This window comes from Pangasianodon hypophthalmus, chromosome 30 (genome assembly GCF_027358585.1).
Source record: "Pangasianodon hypophthalmus isolate fPanHyp1 chromosome 30, fPanHyp1.pri, whole genome shotgun sequence".
Classification (NCBI taxonomy): Eukaryota; Metazoa; Chordata; class Actinopteri; order Siluriformes; family Pangasiidae; genus Pangasianodon; species Pangasianodon hypophthalmus.
In genome coordinates, this window is record NC_069739.1 from 5,221,074 (window position 1) to 5,241,732 (window position 20,659).

The 20,659-nt window shown below is 40.7% G+C and overlaps 1 protein-coding gene across 7 annotated transcripts in view; it reads left to right on the top strand.

Annotated features, from left to right (window-relative positions):
- The first annotated feature begins 584 nt into the window (after window positions 1-584).
- The window catches only part of epha7 (eph receptor A7), a 77,852-nt gene continuing 57,777 nt past the window's right edge, over window positions 585-20,659 (top strand). For all 7 annotated transcript variants that reach the window (XM_053231746.1, XM_053231750.1, XM_053231747.1 and 4 more), the window contains exons 1-4: window positions 585-813; window positions 2,434-2,498; window positions 3,536-4,205; window positions 19,794-19,949. In XM_053231746.1, the coding sequence (XP_053087721.1) occupies window positions 726-813; window positions 2,434-2,498; window positions 3,536-4,205; window positions 19,794-19,949 (979 nt within the window). In that variant the 5' untranslated portion in view covers window positions 585-725. The remainder of the gene's footprint in view (window positions 814-2,433; window positions 2,499-3,535; window positions 4,206-19,793; window positions 19,950-20,659) is intronic.

The window sequence follows — 20,659 nt, forward strand, 5'->3', positions numbered from 1 at the left end:
AAGTATAGTGTTGCAATTACTTATGTTAACATCATAACATCACTTAAATATAATAAAACAATGTGCTGTATAATATTAATAATGAATGAAATTTTAACATTATATTCTAAACAACGTATAATAAAAAGCAAATAATAAAAATAAATACAGTACATTGTATATATGTCCACATTACCAGACAAGAAAACACAATAAAACTTATATAATTTTGAAAAATATATATATATTTTAAAAGTTATTATAAACACAATAGTCTGTTCCAGTTTCTTACACACACACACACACACACACACACACACACATATATATATATATATATATATATATATATATATATATACAATTTTTATAGTATTCTTCATAAATATTATCATGTCATGTGTTAGGGCTATTTTATAGAATACAGTTATATATAAAATAATGTATAATAACGTTTTCACTGTGTTTGTTTACATGTCAAAGTTTTTTTTCCCCCGAAATCCCGCCCCTTTCCTGCAGTCACTCCAGTTGATTGGCAGCGCTCCTGGCCCCGCCCTAGCTCCGCCCCCTCCGCCTCTATTTGACTGAGACACTCGTGTTGCTCTCACTCAGAGCCGGTGGCTGTGGCAGCGTCGTCCATGGCAAGGCAACGGATATAAGCGCGCGCTCTCTTCCTTCTTTTTTTTTTAATCCCCTCCCTCTATTTCTCGTCTCGAGCTGCTCTCGGTCCAACCAAAGCCCGCACCATGACCATGCTCGGCCGCCTGTGGACTCTATTCTGCCTCCGCGTGTGCTTTTACGCGAGCGCCGGATTAGCGCAGAGCGCCAGAGAGGGTAAGTGATGGGAGAAAAAAAAAAAAAAGACAGAAAGTTTCCGCGGAGAGGAGAGCGGAGAAGTCACGAGAGGCGCGCGAGCGTGGAGACGGAGAGTTGGTACTGAATGCACGCGCTGACTGGCACACACACGCACGCACACACGCACGCACGCACGCGGTGTCGGATTGGAACGAGCTGGATACGGTGTTGCGGTGTCGCACTGATGCGCGTTTGGATACTGGAGAACTTGCACTATTGCAGTATTGAGCAGCCCGATATGTCCGCGCGCAGCGGGTCACCGCTGCTCACTCTGTATTTACGAGTTATTTTCTTCTTTGGATAATCCAGAGCTCATTATTATTATTACTATTTAAAAAAAATGTATATATATATATATATAGATAGATAGATATGCAATATGCAATCTTTTTGTCTTTTTTTTTCATCCGCAATGTCCTGAATCCTGAATATTTTTTCCTTCTTTAATTGTCGGATCAGACCCGAGTGCTAAAAACCTGCCACAGTGTGTTACTGTCGCACAACTAAACTGCTTGTGCTCGCTGTGCTTTAGCGGTGGAATTTGGGGAGAGATGGATAATGGATATATTTATAGAGAATATGAAGGATGATGACTAATTAATAACTTGAAAATGTCCAACGGGTGTGCGTAAAAGCGCAAACGGCGCACCTTAGGCTATATGTCTATACGTCAAATTAATATATATATATACACACATATGTATATATGTATATATGTATAAAGAGAGAGAGACTATATATGTGTATATGTAGCATTTGTTAGTATTGGTGTAATCTGTAATTTTTAAAGAATTTTGTTGTGTGTGTGTTTCAATTTGTCGCGCCGCGGCGCATAAACATCTCTCTGTCTCTCTCTCTCTCCATGTACATATATATATATATATTAATATATATATATATATATATATATTAATATGCCTAAACCTCAAATATACCTCCCCCCCCCAAAAAAAAAAAAAACAGCCCCTAAATCACCTCTGCCTTCTCCCACTCTTCATTTCCAGTCCCACTCGATAAATGCGCACCGCATATGCATTTCAATTACCAGCAAGCAGTGTGTAGAATTAGGTCGTCTGTGCTATACCTACTGAGTGTATATCTCACATCACTTTTTTCCCTCACTCCACTGCTGTTTGTGCTTATGCCTTCATTTAGACTCCTGTTTTATCTATGAAGATAAACCTTGGCACGTTTTTTTTTTTTTTTTCTCCAATCTCATTTCCCAAAAACATGCCAAGAGCAAAATTCAGTGTTTGGATTGTCAGATTGGCTTTTGTAATCATGGCATGTTAATTCAGCTCCTTGTTTAAGGCTCTAAGCACAACAGCGTGTTTACACACGCTCAGCTACAACACACACACTCATACCCACAGACACACACATGCATACAGACACAGGTCATGATTTGTTATTTCAGTAGATGTTTTCTGTCACTGGTGCTTGTTGGGGAGCCCCTGTAAGCCCCCTCTCTCTCTTTCTCTCTTTCTCTCTGTCTCTTTCTCTCTATCTGTCTCTGTCTCTCAAATGGAGAAGTTTTGATATTGAAGCATTAATTCCTCTCTGTGTCCGTGTCTGTGTCCATGTCTTTTTCCCGGGCAGTGATCCTGCTGGACTCAAAGGCACAGCAGACTGAGATGGAGTGGGTAGCGTCTCCTCCGAACGGGGTGAGTCTTCAACCATCCCGGGTTGAACTTCAGAGATCAGCATGGGATTATTCCTTATCTGATCTTTCAGATGCTCATTTGATCTCTATAGTATTGTTGACTGGATCAGAGCGAGAGAATGTGAACGATACACACGTAGACGTGTGCAGTCCGTAAAATATTCAAGTTTCCAAATTGTCAATGCTTTAGGAATTTTTTAAGGCGTACTCTAGACTGTTCTTTCAAAGTTGGACTAGATTTTTTTTTCTTGATTATATTACTACTTAATTTTTATTATTTTTGAAATATGCAATAATAATAATAATAATAATAATAATAATAAGTGGCCTACTCCTTTGTTAGGTCCATTATTTCCCCCATTTCTCTTTAGTTTATTTCAGACATCGACTAGGTCTGTATTCTTTTGCCCAGAACTCATTTTCTACTTTGTGGTTCATATGCTTTTATAATAAACTATAATCTTCTAGCTGATATTATTATTCCAGAAGTTATTATTTATTATTATTTATTTCAATCAAATTCTTTTTTATATATATATTATTTTGATTTTCTTTTCGGCCCAGACACTCGTACTATGTTAAAAAAAAAAAAAAAAAAAAAAAAGCTATCGGACCACTGTTTGTTTCTCACCCTTGGAATATTTCTCCTTGATTTTTCTCTCGTAGTTGTATTGTTTTTTTCAATTTCCTTCTTTTTCTTTTTCTTTCTTTTTTTTTAACTTCTGATTTCTTCTTGGCTGAGGCACTCTTGCTTGACCCAGTGTATATTGAAAAAAGTTCTTAGACAATGTTTTATTTGTTTATTCTTTCTTTCCTGCTGGATTATTTATTCCAGGTCTCAATTTTTCTCCAGCAGTTAAAACTAATAAGAGTCAAATTCTAAAACTTTTCTAGCAACATGTATTTTATGATTTGGAGTATTATAATAGATTTTTAAATTTTTTGCAACAATATTTGACTTGGGAACACTTTCTGTTAAAGCATGAAGATAATAAATATGTACAGTGATCAATTTTTTATTTGCTTTGCCTTTTCCAGTGGGAAGAGATCAGCGGGCTGGATGAGAACTTCACCCCAATTCGCACGTATCAGGTGTGCCAGGTGATGGAACCGAATCAAAACAATTGGCTTCGGACTAACTGGATCGAAAAGGGCGATGCTCAGAGGATTTTCGTGGAGCTGAAATTCACACTGCGGGACTGTAATAGCCTGCCCGGTGTGGTGGGAACGTGCAAGGAAACGTTCAACTTGTACTACCAGGAGACGGACGCTGAGATGGGCAGGAATATCCGCGAGAGCCAGTATGTGAAAATAGACACCATCGCGGCGGATGAGAGCTTCACACAGGGCGATCTGGGTGAGAGGAAAATGAAGCTGAACACGGAGGTGCGGATCATCGGGCCGCTCTCGCGCAGAGGCTTCTACTTGGCCTTCCAGGACGTTGGAGCATGCATCGCTCTCGTCTCGGTCAAAGTTTACTACAAGAAGTGCTGGTCCATCATCGAGAACCTGGCCACGTTCCCGGACACCGTCACGGGATCTGAGTTTTCCTCGCTCGTCGAGGTCGAGGGAACGTGTGTCAGCGACGCCGAGGAGGAGGCCGACAACTCTCCCAAGATGCACTGCAGTGCCGAGGGCGAGTGGCTTGTGCCGATTGGAAAATGTATCTGCAAGGCCGGGTTTCATCAGAAAGGGGACTCTTGTGAACGTAAGTATGCAAGCTGCCGCTTCCTGTCCTTATGGGAAATTCTGTATTAGAACCTCATTGATTAACCTCATGCCTGATTGGACAATAGTGTAATATTAAGGTATTATTATGTACATTAGGTTATTATGTAGCTTATTCATGGGTCCATTTGGCAAAGGAAATTGCGCTTCTAATTATTTGACGAGTCTCAGTCCAGTAATATGGCACCTCTTTCTGAAAAAAGAATTCCGATTCATTTTGCAAACGGCTCTGCTTATCCGTGCAAGACGAAAGAACCAAAGCAGAAAAAAGAGGCCCAGGAGTGGAAGAGAGAAATAAAGAAGCATGATATTTGACAGGAATAATAATGAAGGATTAAATCTGGAGGCATATATCCGTGGCATAATAATAGGGGATCCAGTTAATTGTTTGATTAGCAAGCTCTTAAATTATAGTGGTGGTTGTGTTGGTATTGGGATTAAACGATGACTTGCACTTGAGTCTGGCTCTCTGCTCTTCAACAACGCTCTGTCTTTCTGTCTCCTGCTATCTGGCTTAAGGCCAAGTCAATCACTCACGAAATCCCCAACCCTGGAGGAAGTCCAGCTGGTCACTCCGTGTGTCTCTGAATTGTCCCTGACGGAGAGGAGAAAACAAACAACGGGCATTCCACATCTTTAGGCTCCTTACAGGAAAGGCAGTCAGGGTTGATACCATTGCCTCACCCGTAATAGGGGGGTCATCCCTTGGCATCAGTTTTTCCCTTCCTCCTGACTCGAAATACAAGAACTGGCGAGGGCTCAAAGAGGATCACTTAGTTTTACTTCGTTTAAGTGGCCTTGCTTTGCTCGACGAAGCCTTTCATGTGCAAATTGGGCCACCGTGCCGGTGCCTACTCTGTGGCTTATCAAGTGTGGCGAAGAACAACGCTTCATCAGAAATATTGGAGGATGGCTCAGATGGCTTTTACGCCGTACATACACGTCTGGGTCTGCATCATTAAGTTAGCGTGTGAAGAGTGCTCTACAATGCAATTACATGATCAAAAAGCAGAAGCCCCTATTGCGGTGCCCCGTTGAGAGGTTATTTTAGAGCTGAAAGCCAGTCAGAAAAGCCAAAAGGCAAAGCCAAGTCCGGAGATGTGAGGGTGCTACTTTGTAATTTGAATTATTTGGCATGTATCCAGGGTAATAATGGGGGTCTTTTAAGTTCTTTGCGCAAACAGTGAAAGAGCTAGGGTGACAAAAATGCCTTGATTTTATGATGAAGTTGATGTAAAATAAGAGCAAAGCTTCACTGTTTGACCCCCTTCGGTAGGAAGTTTTGGTCAGAAAAAAAAACTTCACAAACTCCTGACATGCCTCCCATTTTTTTAAAGCACCACAGCTCCAAAAGAAGAAACCAATTGCCCTCCACAACATGCCCTCCACATTGTCGCGTTATGAGTTTCACTGGGCTGCCGACTCGAGCGTCGGCGATATTACAGGCGCAGTTAATCTAAATAAAATGAGCGCAGGAGTGCTGCGTCAGCATTCTTGGTCCCAGCCATTTCTCCTGGTATTAAATTGCCCTGCTCAGTGTTTCCCCAGAGTTCTGAAAAGGCTGAGAAGTACCAGCGTACTTCTTATTTCTCCTCCTCTTCAGTCTGCAGTATCTTCTGAGAGACAGAGCCCTGTTTAATATGGAGGTCCCATCTCTATCTCTATTTCTCTTTGTCTTCCGTTTCTGACTCTGTCCATCCCGAGAGAACTCTCTGGCCCTGAGGCTTTCTAGAGCCTGTTTTTTTTTTAACACCCCCTGTTACATTTTAATATCTGCACTGCATTTTATGCACTTATGTCTGTTTTTTTTTTTTTTTTCAAAGCAGCATAGCTGTAATTCAGGCGTCCTGTCCGTCATGTCATTCGAGACGGGTTCCTCCGTGTGCGCTGCAGGCCTCCTCCCAAACGTGTGCTGTGATCTTCTCATTCATCACCTGTGCTGGAGTGGGTGGCAACTGTCCGTCTTTCATTTCTCTCCCCTTCTTTCTCGCCATCTCTCTAGTTTTTTTTCCGCAATAACAAGATTTAACCCATGCCGCCTACTGCTAGGAATCCTCAGCGCTGGCGGCGTTGAAAAGAAGCAATGTGAAATGTTCTGGGTTTATTTTGCATAGAGCCAGGCAAAAATAGTGGTCATTCATTTGCAGTGCGCTGTTTCACCAGTGTCCATGCTGAGAAAATTGAGACACTGCGTTCCTTAACCCCAGTGAAAAGGCCCTTATAGAGAGACATTGCGGTCTTTGTTTTCTCTTTTTTTTTCGCGAGCAATCTTTGGAATGCACGTTGCTCAATTTTAGCACGTCACATAATTTCATCTTGAGCCGTGCAGCATAGCTGGGGAATGACTGCCAATTGACCCATCGTGCGTGCAAAAGCAAAGCTCTACTGTTTGCCTTTTTCCTATGCAACATTTGCTAAAATGCTAATGGGGAAGTTAGCACTGCGTGGCTGTCATCTGTAAGAAGATCATCCGTCTCGGCTGATCTGTCAGGGAGGTGGACAGAAGTTAGTCAAAACATGATGGATGGCTTCTTCAACCCCCCCAAAGGGGGTGGAGAGGGGGTGGGGGGTGGAAGGCAGCTTTCTGTGGAGCTATAATAACACACAATAGCGGAAGAGGTGAGGGGAGGCTAGGCTAGGCTAACACTCGGGCAAGGCCGCTCCTTGGATTTTAAACGCTGCCCAGCAGGACGTGGTGAATGAGGATGAGGGATGAGTGGGGCTGTAGGAGTAGGGGGGGATTGTTTCTGAGCTGTGACATTTAGCTGATTGATCAGGTGTTAACTCGACGGCTGGAAACAGCCATCCACTGGCAAAACCTAAGTGATCTCCATTATTCAAACGGAGGGAAGTTCCTCAGGAGGGACGCTGCAGGCTCCGCGGCTGTCAGAGACGGACTCAATGCCTGACGGATGACAAAAAAGGCTGCATTCTTGCAGAGCTTGGGGTGGATTTTTCCCCCCCTCCTTGACTAGCAGGTTTTCGCTATATGATATGATATGAATCCGATGGTCAAAACTTTTCAGTCTGCTTCTCAGTGGTGTGGGATTTCAATCTAAGTAGTACTAAGTACTGAGTACAGTTTTAAAATAAGACACCAGCTTTAGTAAATGTCCACAGATTCAATCCTGGCTAGCTAAGTAAGTAGGTTATTAATTAATATAGTGTTTAGCATCCACATCTTGTCAATGGCACTACACATTCATATCATATCACATAGCAAAAAACCTACTAGTCAAAGCTAGTCAAGCTGCCTAAGGAGAGAAAATCAACCTTGTTTTGCTAGCTAGCAAAGTAAAGAGAGAGAATACATGTTTGATATTCAGTGTTAGCTAGCTAGAAAAGTGTTTAGCATCCACATCTAGCCGCTGCCTTGGGCTGCCAGGGACAGACTAAACACCTGAGTGATGGAAAAAAAAAAAAGCTGCATTTTTACAGAGATTTACTCTCCTCAGGCAATTTAACTAGCTTTGACTAGCAGGTTCTTGCGATGTGATATGATATGAATCTGTAGCGCCGTGGTTCAAACAAGTCAGACCCGGTGTGAGTTATCGATCTGCTTCTCAGTGGTGTAGATTTTCAATCTATGGACATGGAACAAACAGCTTTTTGCAACTCAAACGCGACAGGCTTCGGGAATCCTTACTCAGCACATCGACACTCAAAGGTTCAGATGGAGAATTTGGCTAGCAAATTCAGAAGCACTTCATTATTGTTTAAGTACACTTTTTTTTTTTTTAAATAGCAAATGAATGTATTTATTCCCTCTGTGGAACAAAGGTGTGCTTCCTGTCCCTCTGTGGGTTTTTATCTTTGGGAGTGTAAACGGAGAAAAGTGTGAGGTTATGTAATAAGTTATTGATTTTGTTCTTAGCGGGAGATTGAGGTGCCAGGCCTGCGTTCTCTGAGGAGGGAAACTCTGACAACAGGGCCCTCACTGCCGCTCAGCCAGAGCTAAAGACCCTCAAGCTGCTCACATATCACTTTCACCTCAGGGTTAAAGCTGCTCTTAACACACACACACACACAGATAGATATGTACACACTTATACACATGCGGGCCCGCCTAAATGGACTTGTACACTAAAGAAATGCATATAGCATGAATGCTTAGGTGGACACTTGCAGCATTAATGCTTAAATGGAGATCTGTGCCATCCTCTCCCCCGGACAGACAGCAAGCAATTACAGAAAAGACAAATGGATGTGTGTGTGGGTGAGGGTGTGTGGTGGTGTGACGGGGGAAAGTTAGTAAGCCTACCCAAGTGTGTGTGTGTCTGTGTGGAGAATGTTTAGACAGGTAAGAGACGGCTGTGAAAGCCAATGGGTTTGTCGTCAAGCTTCAGGAAAAGGTATCCAAGCCTTTTGTGTGTGTTTGTGTGTTTGTGATGGAGATGTCAGGATGCGTTAGCATTGCCGGGGGGTAGAAGAAGGTAGGGGGTCTTTGTTTTGAAGCAGGAGGGGTCACGGGGGTCACTCCTTAGGCAAGTCAAAGGTCGACCGGCCACCTCATTTATCTTCCAGCCTGGCAGCGAGCTGTCATTGCATTGTCCGAAACACATTGCAAGCAAACATGCTCAAGTGAAGTTGATATTCACTGACCTCAAAAGACCAAGCAATGGCGAAAAAAATCATGCCATTATCCGAGAAATGCCAGAGAGGTGCCTGCTTTTTTTTTATCTCGTCAGCCATGTCATTTGATTTCTCATCAGTCTTATCATAGCATCCATCTGTCCTGTTCTTTTTCTGTAGGTTTCTCACAATAGGGGCTGAAGTATAATGATGACAATAGCCTCAGCTGGTTTAATAGAAGATATGTTAAAATAATAATAATGATGATAATAATAATAATAATAATAATAATAAGTAAATATGTAAAAAAATTCTGGATGTATTAAATTGCCAGCATTTAGCATCTAAGGCACTCTGACTATAATATTAAATACTGTACTCTAATGTTAAAACGCTATGCTCAATGTGGCTAAGTAAGTAGTTTATTAAAGCGAAACACCACCTGTGGTAGAGCTAGCTAGCAACATTCAGTGTTAGCTAGACAGAAACATGTTTAGCATCTACATTTTGTCTCTGTCTGTGGCTATGAATGTAGTATAATAAAATAGTAGAATATTAAAATAATACTCCAGCTGTGGTAAATGCACTTTTAATATATAGTGCTAGCAAGCAAAGTGTTTGACAGCAATAGTTTGTGACTAAGTAAGAAGTAGCGGTAAAGCTAGCTAGCTTGCAAACCCAAATCCAGCTGCTACCAAATGCAAGTTATTTTTAAGAGAATAAAAAAAACAGCAAGCCAAAAGGGAAATCTCAGACATTTATTGATCAGTTTAGTCAAGCTAGCAACATGTTTAGCATCCACAGCTTGTCAATATCTGTGGTTATGTACAGTATGGAGTACTATATATTTTACCGCAAAGTTGTTTATTAAAATAATGCTACCCGTGGGGCAAATTGTTTAGCATATAGCTAGCAAATGTTTAAAATAACTGCCTCTTAGTAACCATCTGTGGCTATACTGTGTTTCAAACAATATACTATAAAAGTAATTAGCACAAAGTTTCTTTTGTTGTTTAGCATTGATGGCTAGCTAGCAACTTAGCAAACATTTAAAATCTTGTCGCTTCCTGTGGCTATCAGTTCTAACTGTGCGTTCAAGTCCTCCTGGGAATTTCGTATTTGCGAGTTTGGAAGTCGTATTTAAGACGTCAGGTGCGTTCAGGTTACTTTGGTTGGAGCAAGATGGTGGTGTATCTTCTCTTAATTAACTACAAAAAAATACAGCAGGGTTTTTAAAGTCTACTTCTAGAAAATGAAGAACAAAGAATGTGTCAGGTGTGTTTTGCTTTTTTATGCTTTTAATCAATTTTATGAAGCTACTGTAAACTTTATCGTTACATAATGATTATATCGTAATTGTACATTATACTATCGTATATCGTATAATACCTATTCAATTTCAACAAATTCACCGTCAACTACGGACAACTACAGATCCTTCGAATTTCACTGTGTTTTCTTACTGACACGCCCCCTACTCGGAAACTCGGAGCTCAAAGAAAATCACGAATTTCTCCCTCGTAATTACGACTTTGTGGTGTGTGTTCAACTCGTATATACAGTCTTTCCGACATGAATTGAACGCACCATAAGTAACTTTTAAAGATTAGAGTTATAAATATAGCTTTATTAAAGTTTAGAGTAACATAGTAATAAGTAGCAGAAAATAGTATATTAAAGTGATGCCACCTCTGCTGAGAGATATATCGTTTGGCATTTTCTGCTAGCTAGCTAGCAAAACATTTAGCATCCATATCTTGTATCCTGTCTGTGGCGATGTATACTGTATGTAGTATATTAAAATAGTTCTAAGTACCTGTGGTGTATTTTAAACAGTATAATAATATAGTACTAAATATCATTAAGTAGTAGTAAGTAATGGCACCTCTGTGACATACTGTTTAGGATTCAGTGCTATGAAGCTAGCAAAATATTTATCAGCCACAGCTACCTTTAGCTATGCATGTAGTGTAATAAAACACTTGTATTTTAAATAATATTAAAACCCATGTATTTTAAATTAGTATTAAGTATCACTAAGGAGTATATTAAAATAATGGCATCCTTTAGCTTTCTGTTCTAGCTAGCTTTTACTGGATGTAACAAATGTGATTCAGACTCGGGATGTACTTAAAGTTTTTTTTATTTTTAGTTTATTGAGACTTAAACCTAAATAGAGACAATTTTATAAAAGTTATTGATAAAAATCTTTTAAAAATAAGCTATACCATGGCATCCAGTGCTCCTTTGACTAGCTGGCTCAGACAAATATACAAAACATTATGTGATGGAAGTACACAAATCACATTTTCTCAAAATATGCCCAACATTTGGATGGAAATATGCCGGCAGTCTCACACACACCAAATGATAAATGCGCTCTAAATCACTTCCTGCCTTCGACAGAATTATGTAATGCTTTGCACTGATAAAGTACATCTTAATGTCAGCAAAACCTTGCATGAATGAAGAAGAGCATTAGGTTATGTCTTCCCGTGCTGCGATGATTAATGGTCCTAAACAACGGTTGTTTTATGACTCCAGTGCATTAGTGTTTATGCAATCGATATTTACTTTCAAATGCCTTTTAGTGAACTTGCGGCATTACAATTTATTTCATTCATTTTATTAAGGTTGTTTACTTGCTGCTTAAATTATGTGGCAAGTCCTACTGCATATTTAAGCATTTACCTTTATAAAATGGAATTTTTTTTTCTCTTCTCCCTAGAAATAGATTGTGTGTTTTCTCTTATGAAAAATTGAGCTTTGAAGCCATCATTATAAAAACGGAATAAGCAAAACATCACAGGAAAAAAGCGCGTTTGTGTGTAATCAGACTATTCAGTTATCTTTATTTACACATCAGTGCCACTTCAGTGGAAAAAAAAAAAGAAAGACTTTTTTTTTTTTTTTGTTCACTAAGAATCCTCACTCATTACGGCACATTTCTCATTATGTATGTTTATGAGAGAGACTCAGTGGGTTTGTCGTTAAAAGAGCCTGTGTTTTGTGGTTTTGCTAAAAAAAAATTACACTCCGAAGTGTTAAGTTTGTGCATGCTGTGTGTAAATGAGGAACAGATAAAACTCCAAAAAGAAGGAGGGGTTTACATTAGAATAAAGTAAGTCAATGAGGACAAAAATTATTATACAAAGATTATGCTGCTATACATTGCCATATGCCTTGCAATATAGAAGGAAACTGTAATGTGTCATGATTAAAGATTGACTTATGGTCATTTTGAACAATATATATATTTTTTCCAACAACAATATGCAAGTCTCACCCTTTCTTCTTCTTCTCTCTCCTGGACATTTGTGCATAAGAGCTGCTGCTATAATCGTAAAGACAATTATTTACAACCCGCTCATACTGAACATCCTTTCAACACACTTTTTTGACTTTATAGCATACAGCCATAGAAGAGTAATGATTTATAGTCCCATGATCCGAGGTCAGTGTTTCCTTTTGAGTCTGGTTCTTCAAAGGGTTCGTCTCAGGAAGTTTTTCCTTGCCACGGCTGTCTCTGGTTTTTTCATTAGTGAACTAAATCTCCATCCTGATCTCTGTAAAGCTGCTTTGTGACAATGTCTATTGTTAAAAGTGCTATAAAAATAACACTGAATTGAACGAAAGACAGAAAACAAGAAGAATTATGGCTGATTAGCGTATCGCAGGCTTGACTGATAAATAAACGAATAAATAATAAAGTCCACGATCTTTTCCTTCCCCGCAGTGCGCCGTTTATTAATATTCCTGGATAATTTAATGTACAGAAACAGCACCGAGACACGAAACAGCGCTTGTTGAGCAAGTTGATTATCGTTATCAATAAACGCGTGAATTTGTTTGCACTGTAGCTCGGAACGGATCTGGGAATTTGATTCGGTGGCTGATCGATTGGCCTCCAGACCTCATGCAGGGAGAGATCGGCAGGCGTGTGTGTGCGTGTGTGTGTGTGTGTGTGTGTGTGTGTGTGTGAGAGAGCGAGAGAGAGAGAAAATGGAAGAGTAGGCCACGGTGTATGTGTGGCACTATAATGATAGTTTGTCACTCTTCTTTTGCTTAGTCACCTCTGCTACAGCTGTGTGTGTGCATGTGTGTGTGTGCGTGTGTGTGTGCGTGTGTGTGTGCGTGTGTGTGTGCGTGTGTGTGTGTAGAACTGGTGTATGTAGCACTGATGCTGCATGGTCTTAGAGCTGATTAGTTGTGGTCATAGAGCCTTTGGCTGTCCAGACCTTTGGGTTCATGTCTCTTTTATACGCTGAATAACTGATGACCCTTTTTCATCTAATGCCTTTCATCTCTCTTTCTTCCTCCCTCTCTTTTTCTGTTATCAGCAGCAGCTTTGCTTTCATTGTAGTCCTTTAACTACGGTTTCAACACACATATTTTCGGAATAGTTTGGATAACAATTCAACGTGCAAATTTCCACTTACTCCAAATGTAGGGTGTCTAAAGTTTGCTGCTTTAATTTTGTGGTTTGTAAGACTCTTTGATAAATCACAGAGGTGCCAAAATTTATTGTTTAGCTGTCGCATTTGCAATTTCTGATGCCTTACTGGAGCAATTACAGGAGACACCTGGAAGTAACACTTTTCTGCCTTTTTAGCTAAAGCAGCAGATAATAAAAAGCTGCTATTCACTGAAGGGGAAAGGACGGGAGATATGAAGGACACATTTGCTTCTGGTGTTGGTTGCTTTCGCTTCATGCCGAATTTCGAACCTGGTTTAATTTGGATTAAAATATCTTTTTTTTTTTTTTTTTAAATGCAACCTTATCTTGCTACTTTTAAAACTGTTGCTCTACAAATGCAATGTCGTTTGGGGTAGCTGTAAGATTTCTTTTCTTTTTAGCTCCAATGCAAAACCAAAAAAAAGCAAACTTTGGCCTTTTTTTTTTTTTTGGCCAAACTGTTTCTTTATAGGAACTTTGGCAGGGACATCCTTTTCATCAGGGAGACAAATGAATTCATGAGGACTGATTCATTCACAGGAGTGTTCATGAATTTTGTCCCTCTTTGTCTACGTACATGCAGCGTGCCAATAAACCTCCAATAAATTATATGCAGTGTAACTGATTTAATGCAGAAGCATCATTTCTTTTCCATTCCTAAAGATGTGTGCAACACATCAGCTGCTCTGGGAAGAGAGAGAAATTACAGATGTTACACATTTGGCCAGGTCATCTCAGGCAATGCACATTTCGTTTCAGTATAGTCCACTCACTATTGGAGATATTAATTACATGTAGCTTAGGACTTGTAAAGTCGGTCAGATTTCCACGGGTCATTTTAATTCGTGCCATAGTGTGACCCAACGAACATCTGGCGGTTGTAGCGGGCCACCCAGTTGCATCCGTAACACTAGATTTCCATCGCAATTGTGTTGGAGTTCCTAATCGAATCTCCTTTCTCTGTAGCCAACACTTGAATAATAAGGAACGGGTTAGAAGATTAATTTTTTGGCAGCCGGGGCCAACACGTCAGGCCAACACAAATCCAAGTGTCAGGAACGAATGCGAGCTGATGTTCAACTGCTGTGTTACATAAGATTAAGAGGTCTTTTTTGGAAAACCGAAAAAACTTATGTTGTCTTGTGGCTTTATCGCTAATACATACCTTTGACAACTGGTGCAATTTAAAACGCAGGATCTCAGGAGTTTCTCTTCTGACTCAAAAAAAATTCTTTAGAAATTTTTTCTCTGGTTAGTTCAGTTGATTTTTTGATTACAGGAAGGTGGAAGATTTGCAAACCCCAAGCCTATATATTTCGTTCTTTCTTTCTTTCTTTCACTGTATCTCAGGTTTTCCACATTCAGACTGCATCGTCTCAAAGTGTCCTTCTCCCTCTTAGTGTAAGAGAATGCTAATCTTCTCTTTGTTTCTCGGCAGAAAGCTACTTATCCGTCGCTCAGCCTAGGTAGCAGCCATGAATGGGCGGTTTGTGTGCATGTAGCCCGTTCTCTCATAGCTAATGCGAAGGGTTGTGGCCGAATTAGCCCGAACATGATCCGTCTTTTAACCACTTAATCCGCCATTTTGGCAATCCTCACCCTGCTTTTTTTTTTCACTCAGTGTATCATTTTGTACTTTACACCCAAAGCTCCTTCATTCTGAGGTCGGGGTGGAGGTGTCTGGAACGGGCATTCGGAGCAAGAAACTGAATCCCCGCTCTGGTGTGTGGCTTTTTTATTTATTTATTTTTTTTAGGTGGTTTTTTTATTTTTTTATTTTTTTGGTCCCTCCTACCCTCCTCTGAGCTTTTGGACTTACCTCATCTTCTGGAGAGGCCAGATTAAACTGCCTGGAAGTATGAAGCCTGTTTCTTAGTTGGGGTGTAAGGTGCTGAGCTTTTTCTTCATTTTACAAGGTGTTGCCTCACTTCATCCAGGTTGATATAATCAAAGAAACACAGGTGTTGCTATCAGAAATTATAAGAGTTACAAGGAATAAATGGTGCAAGTAAAGGGGAATTGCGCTAGTGAACATGTCAGATCTTATTCTGCAATCACGTAATAGTAGCCAGAAGTTAGTCAACACCCAAAGGAGTCATGGGTAATAATGTCCAAATCCCAGGTGGCACAAAGGGTGCAGTTTTAATGTCACTCACGTAAAATTCTACCGAGAATTGAGAATATTTAAACTTGATATCAACTATTAAACAAATACAGTGCAGGCTCTAAGGGAAAGAGAAAAAAAGAGCATAGGGAAGAGGAGAGGCATAAAATGTAGGTCAAGCTCTGTGCAAAGCAGAGGTTATGATAGCAGAGTCGATATTTATAAAGTCGTTTTCCTATCGTTGTGGCTGAAATGAGTGCCACAGCAGGGACGGCGCTGTTTCCAGACACATTTAAGAACACGAAATCACCTCTTTTACTTTATCATGCTGTTTTTTTTTTTCCTGAAACGGACGTCAGCTGTAGCTCTCCTTTCACTCTTTCTCTGTCTCTATCGCTCCAGTCGTCAGTGCTGCCTGGCTTTCTTTTCACCAAAGCAAATTTCCAATGTAAATGTGCCAAGACGGCTGGCTGAATGTCAAATCAGCGACCTTGACTTGACATGAATGCCCTGTAGGGAAATAGCCATCAGAGGTCCGTCTGCTTCCTGTGGCTGTGCAAGCGACTGTATTTGATTTAGTCTTTTTTTTTTTTTTTTTTTTTGCACAAAGTGCCGGATCAATCATACAAATGAGCTCCTGATGGGCCAACTTTGATGTGCGGACTCGCTGGAGATTAGGACGAGCTCGATAGCAGCTTCTTAGTGAGGAATTAAACACTTCCAGTTGGGCTAATGGTAGATTACAGCCATGGTACCAAGTGGAGCAGGATAAACATCTCTCGAATTATGTTGTTTTTTTTGTTTTTGTTTTTTTTGGGTTTCCTGAAAGAAAAAAAAAAACTGTGGTGTAATGACAATGTTGCTGCAGGCCACCTGGGCAAAATAGTCTGTCAATCATCACACGATCATCTGACAACCCAAAATAACACTGAAGGTGCCAGCCTGTCAAATAAGGATATTAGAAATAATTATCATCTGTTATGGCCACAGGAGGCGATATGTCTATCTGTCATGAAGTGCCAACTCCGGTGGAAAGGCTCATCCATCCTCTGTCCATCTTTCAGCCTCTTTCTACGTTCGGTGTGTTCAGGAATGCCAAGAAACTCAACACAAAAAACCCTCAAACTGTATCCTCACCCCCTTCAGAACTCCATTTTTTTTCTCAGCTGTGTGTCCAAAGGAGATAGCGCTGCTTTGTCTAAAAGACCATGCGGAATCTCATTGAAACATTTTCTTTGGTTTGAGCCATTTCTCATTTTTCTATCGTGGCCAGATTGTGAGGCTTTCTTCTTCAGTCAGGGCCACGAATAGCAAAATCCTGACTAAGACACTGTGTTTGTCGCCGTGACTCAAACCAAAGGCTTGACCACCAGAAGGAATATTACAGTCCTGGCTTTGGAGAGCTTTGCCAAGACTTCTGTAATCTCTACTCGTCTCGTTCTGTTTAACCCTCGAGGCTAACTAAAGTAATTCACGTGTCTTTATGATAAAAATTCTGTATGTACTACATACTGTATACACCTAATTTTAATACAAGTATATACACGAATTCTGTTTGAGCAATAGTAGGTCACATGACCATAACGCACATACACTTTTCCTGTGCTAGAAACTCAGTAACTTATCCAAAACCCACGGAAAATCACGTCTATTTTTTATTGGTCTACATTTTAAACTCGGCCAATAATGCTTTTGTTTTGGTTTCAGAAGACGACAGGAAAGAGCAAGCACCTCCTGGAGTATCTTTATACTGAATACTTATGTAATATACTTAAGTGCTTGTTTTTATCACCGTGTCAAGTTAGCTAACGGTGTCCCAGCTTTCCTCGTTCTGAAGTTGTTACAGTACATGTCATGTTCTCAAGTGGATTCTGCCACATTGTGTCATGGAGCGCCAATAATTCTGTCAGCAAACTAAGAAAACTTGCTTTTCCCTCCTCATATAAATAAATCGTTCACAAGAAGACATGCTAACCGATCATTCATCTTCTGAAGTGACAGCGTTAGCATAACAATGGTGTGTTTTTTATGGCTAGCCGTGCCAAGAGTTGTTAGCCCAAGGCGGCCATGTTGGCAGGCCTGGAATGCACCAGCCAGATATGTCTCTGTTTGTACTTGTCACTCGGACTCTCTGAGATCGGTCCTATCTTCAGAGCTCGCATTGATTTCGGAGCTTAATTTGCCACCAGGTTGCTTGTGTAAACATCAGAGATGCCTGGGTTCCTCAGACGGCGCAATAAACACACCTCGATTGCTCAAACATAAAAATAAACCACCCCTGCTGCCAAGTGGTCGTAAGAAACTCGGGTGTCAGCGGGTTAAGAGCCCTCCTGTTTTGGTGATTTGTGACAGCGCTAATCTTAGCATGTTAGAGAGGGAGCTGCTGGAAGACCGCTGTCGGGGCTTAAGCCCTCGGCTCATGTGGGATCTATCCTTCATAGCCTTCATGCACAGGCTTAGGCACCCAAAGACTAACCTACAAACCGGCTCACCAGTCTGTGTAATACTTCATTTTCATTTTTTTCAACCATCCACCCAGATACAATTGTGCAACAGATGCTTAGTCATGAGATAAACGTTAACTCGTGTATGTAATTCTTGGTGGCACCTCCTTCGTTTTTTTTTTAATTATTATTATTATTGAATTATCATTATAATAAGGCTGTTATTAAATTACAAGATCTTTAAAGCTCAAAGCTGTAAAGACCGGCGTATACTTCCTGCTTCCAGATCCCTCTGCCTAAGCTGGAGATCCTGCTTTCAATTACCAGGCTTCGCAGGTTAGAAATACCAGAGATAAAATCGCATCTGTCTTTCTCCTCTCCTCTCCTCTAGCGGCCCGGAGAGCGGTCTTTATTCAGCTCGCTCCTTGCCTGGCTGGGGCTCTGAGCTAAATAGGCAGTGACAGCGCTTTCATGTAGCTGAAATGAGTATACTTTGCTCCTCAGAACCCCCCATTTCCAGTGCTGAGGTGTTAAAAAGGGGAAACCGATGAGGCCTCTTACCTCTCCTTCCATTTTAGACTTGACACAGGAGGTTTTTTTTTTTTTTCTTTTTCTGTGAAATGGATTGAAAAAAGGAATGGGAAGATTTTACAGTCACGATAGACTCCATGCTGAACACCAGTAATAATCATTAATGGTGCACAAATATCCATTTGGGTAATGAAGGCATGCTTTAAGGCTTTATAGGGGTCATATTCTGTCTTTAGACCCAAACAGCTGGTGTCTGTGTGTGTGTGTGTGTGTTAGGTCTGTTAGAACAGAATGCCAGTCCAAGAGTAGCATATTTCTAGTAAAAAGCACTAGCTTTGTTTTATTACTTTATTTAGTTACTAACCTGGAAAAAATGTTAAAAAATGAACAGATAACTAATAGTTCCGTTGAAAGATCCATCGCTCCTAGTGTACTTCTGTATAGTGTGGAGTTCTGTATAATTATCGACCATGATGTCATTTAAAATGATATTATACCATTCTGCAAATTACAGTATTTAAAAGACTTGTGTATATGTTTTTGCAAAGTAAATGGTACGGTGTACAGTCCAAGTTTTCCGAATGCTTATTTGAGTTTGGAAAAAAGTTTCTTTTTTTTTTTTTCTCTAGTACCTGCCCTGCGTCCATTTCTGCGGAGTTTAATACAAGAGGTGCCACTGTTCAGTAATCAAATTATGTTTAGTTCTAGAGCGTTGACGCTAAATTGGATTTCGAAAAGAGATTCCCTGAAAAGAGAATTCGTAGCCACTGTAATTCTCAGGGTCTCGTATTATGATGGCACTTCATTAGAAACACCGTCCGTATGGACTGATGAAATAAATTGGTGGTGCAAATGACTCGCTGTCATTGAGACGTGGGAGGGAGGTTTTTTTACACCGCGCCTTGGGCTATCCAGCCCTAATTTGAGCTTCATCTGTGATCTGGGGCTGCCTGCGGGACGTCCTTTTTTCCTCCCGCTAAAGGTGAAATGCTGAAATAATCCCGTTACGTTTCCTATTTTCTACACTAACCTTGCCTTTGTTTTTCTTCTCTGCTTAGAGGACATCTCTCTCTCACTCCCTCTCTCTCTTTCTCGCTATCTCTCTCCTTGTTTAATGAAGGAGGGCTATTTAAAAATAAACTTACAGAGGATCGATATGATCAGTCCTGAGTAAAGTCTGCTCTGCTTCCTGCTCTGTCTCTCTGTGTGTGTGTGTGTGTGTGTGTGTGTGTGTGTGTGTGTGTGTGTGTGTGGAAAGAGAGAGCGTGAGGGAGTTTTTTCAAGCATGCTCATGATGCCAGAGGGCCAGGTTGATTCAAACACCAGCTGTTGTAAGATGTGAACACAAGCTCGGATCTGTTCTACCCTGCCCTCTTTTTCATATGAACTCAACTGTGAAAGAGGTTGTAACTTTCTCTCTCTCTCTCTCTCTCTCTCTCTCTCCTTCTATCTCTGTCTCAGCCTGCGGCCGCGGCTTCTTCAAATCTTCGTCGCAGGACCTGCAGTGTTCGCGCTGTCCTGCCCACAGCTATAACGACAGAGAAGGATCTTGGAAGTGTGATTGCGAGGACGGCTACTACCGAGCGCCCTCAGATCCTCCCTCCATCGCCTGCACAAGTGAGTCCAATCACACATCAGAGGTGCCAATATTTTTGACCCCTTGCTACGATAATGTGGGAAACACCAGAAAACTAGGCTTTTCAAACCAATCCGAAAATAACATTTCCTCAGCTGAAAAGGTCAATTCATTGAAAGCGAAAGGATGTGAAAGACGCACATTTACCAGCTTTGTTTAGGTGAACTTTGACCTGTGAATTCATGTCCCGAGGTCTTGTGAGCCGGTAGAAAACAAGAGACTGAGAGATTTTGGTTGTTTAAAAAAAAAAAAAAACGCAGGAGCTCCGGTTATACTGAAATTTTGCCTTGCTAGAGGCTTTTGTGGTAAAATTTGACTTTTTCTCTCTGCCTGCTAGGATTTTCTTGGTAGCAATGATAGCAATAAGTTACCTCAGTTATTCGCTAGTTTATGCTCGACTTCTTTCTTCCCCGGTTGCCTAGAAAGAATATTCTTACAACTCTAGGATTTTCTTGCTAGCAATGACAACACCAGACATTTCAGTTGCTCATATACACGATTTAATGACTACATGCTAGCTAGCTAAATAAGTTACCTCAGTTATTCGCTAGTTTATGTTCGACCTCTTTCTTTCCCAGTTGCCTAGAAAGAACATTCTTACAACTGCTAGGGTTTTCTTGCTAGCAACGACAGCCCCTCTACAAACACACACAAAAACACACAAACACACACACACACACACATGTCTGTG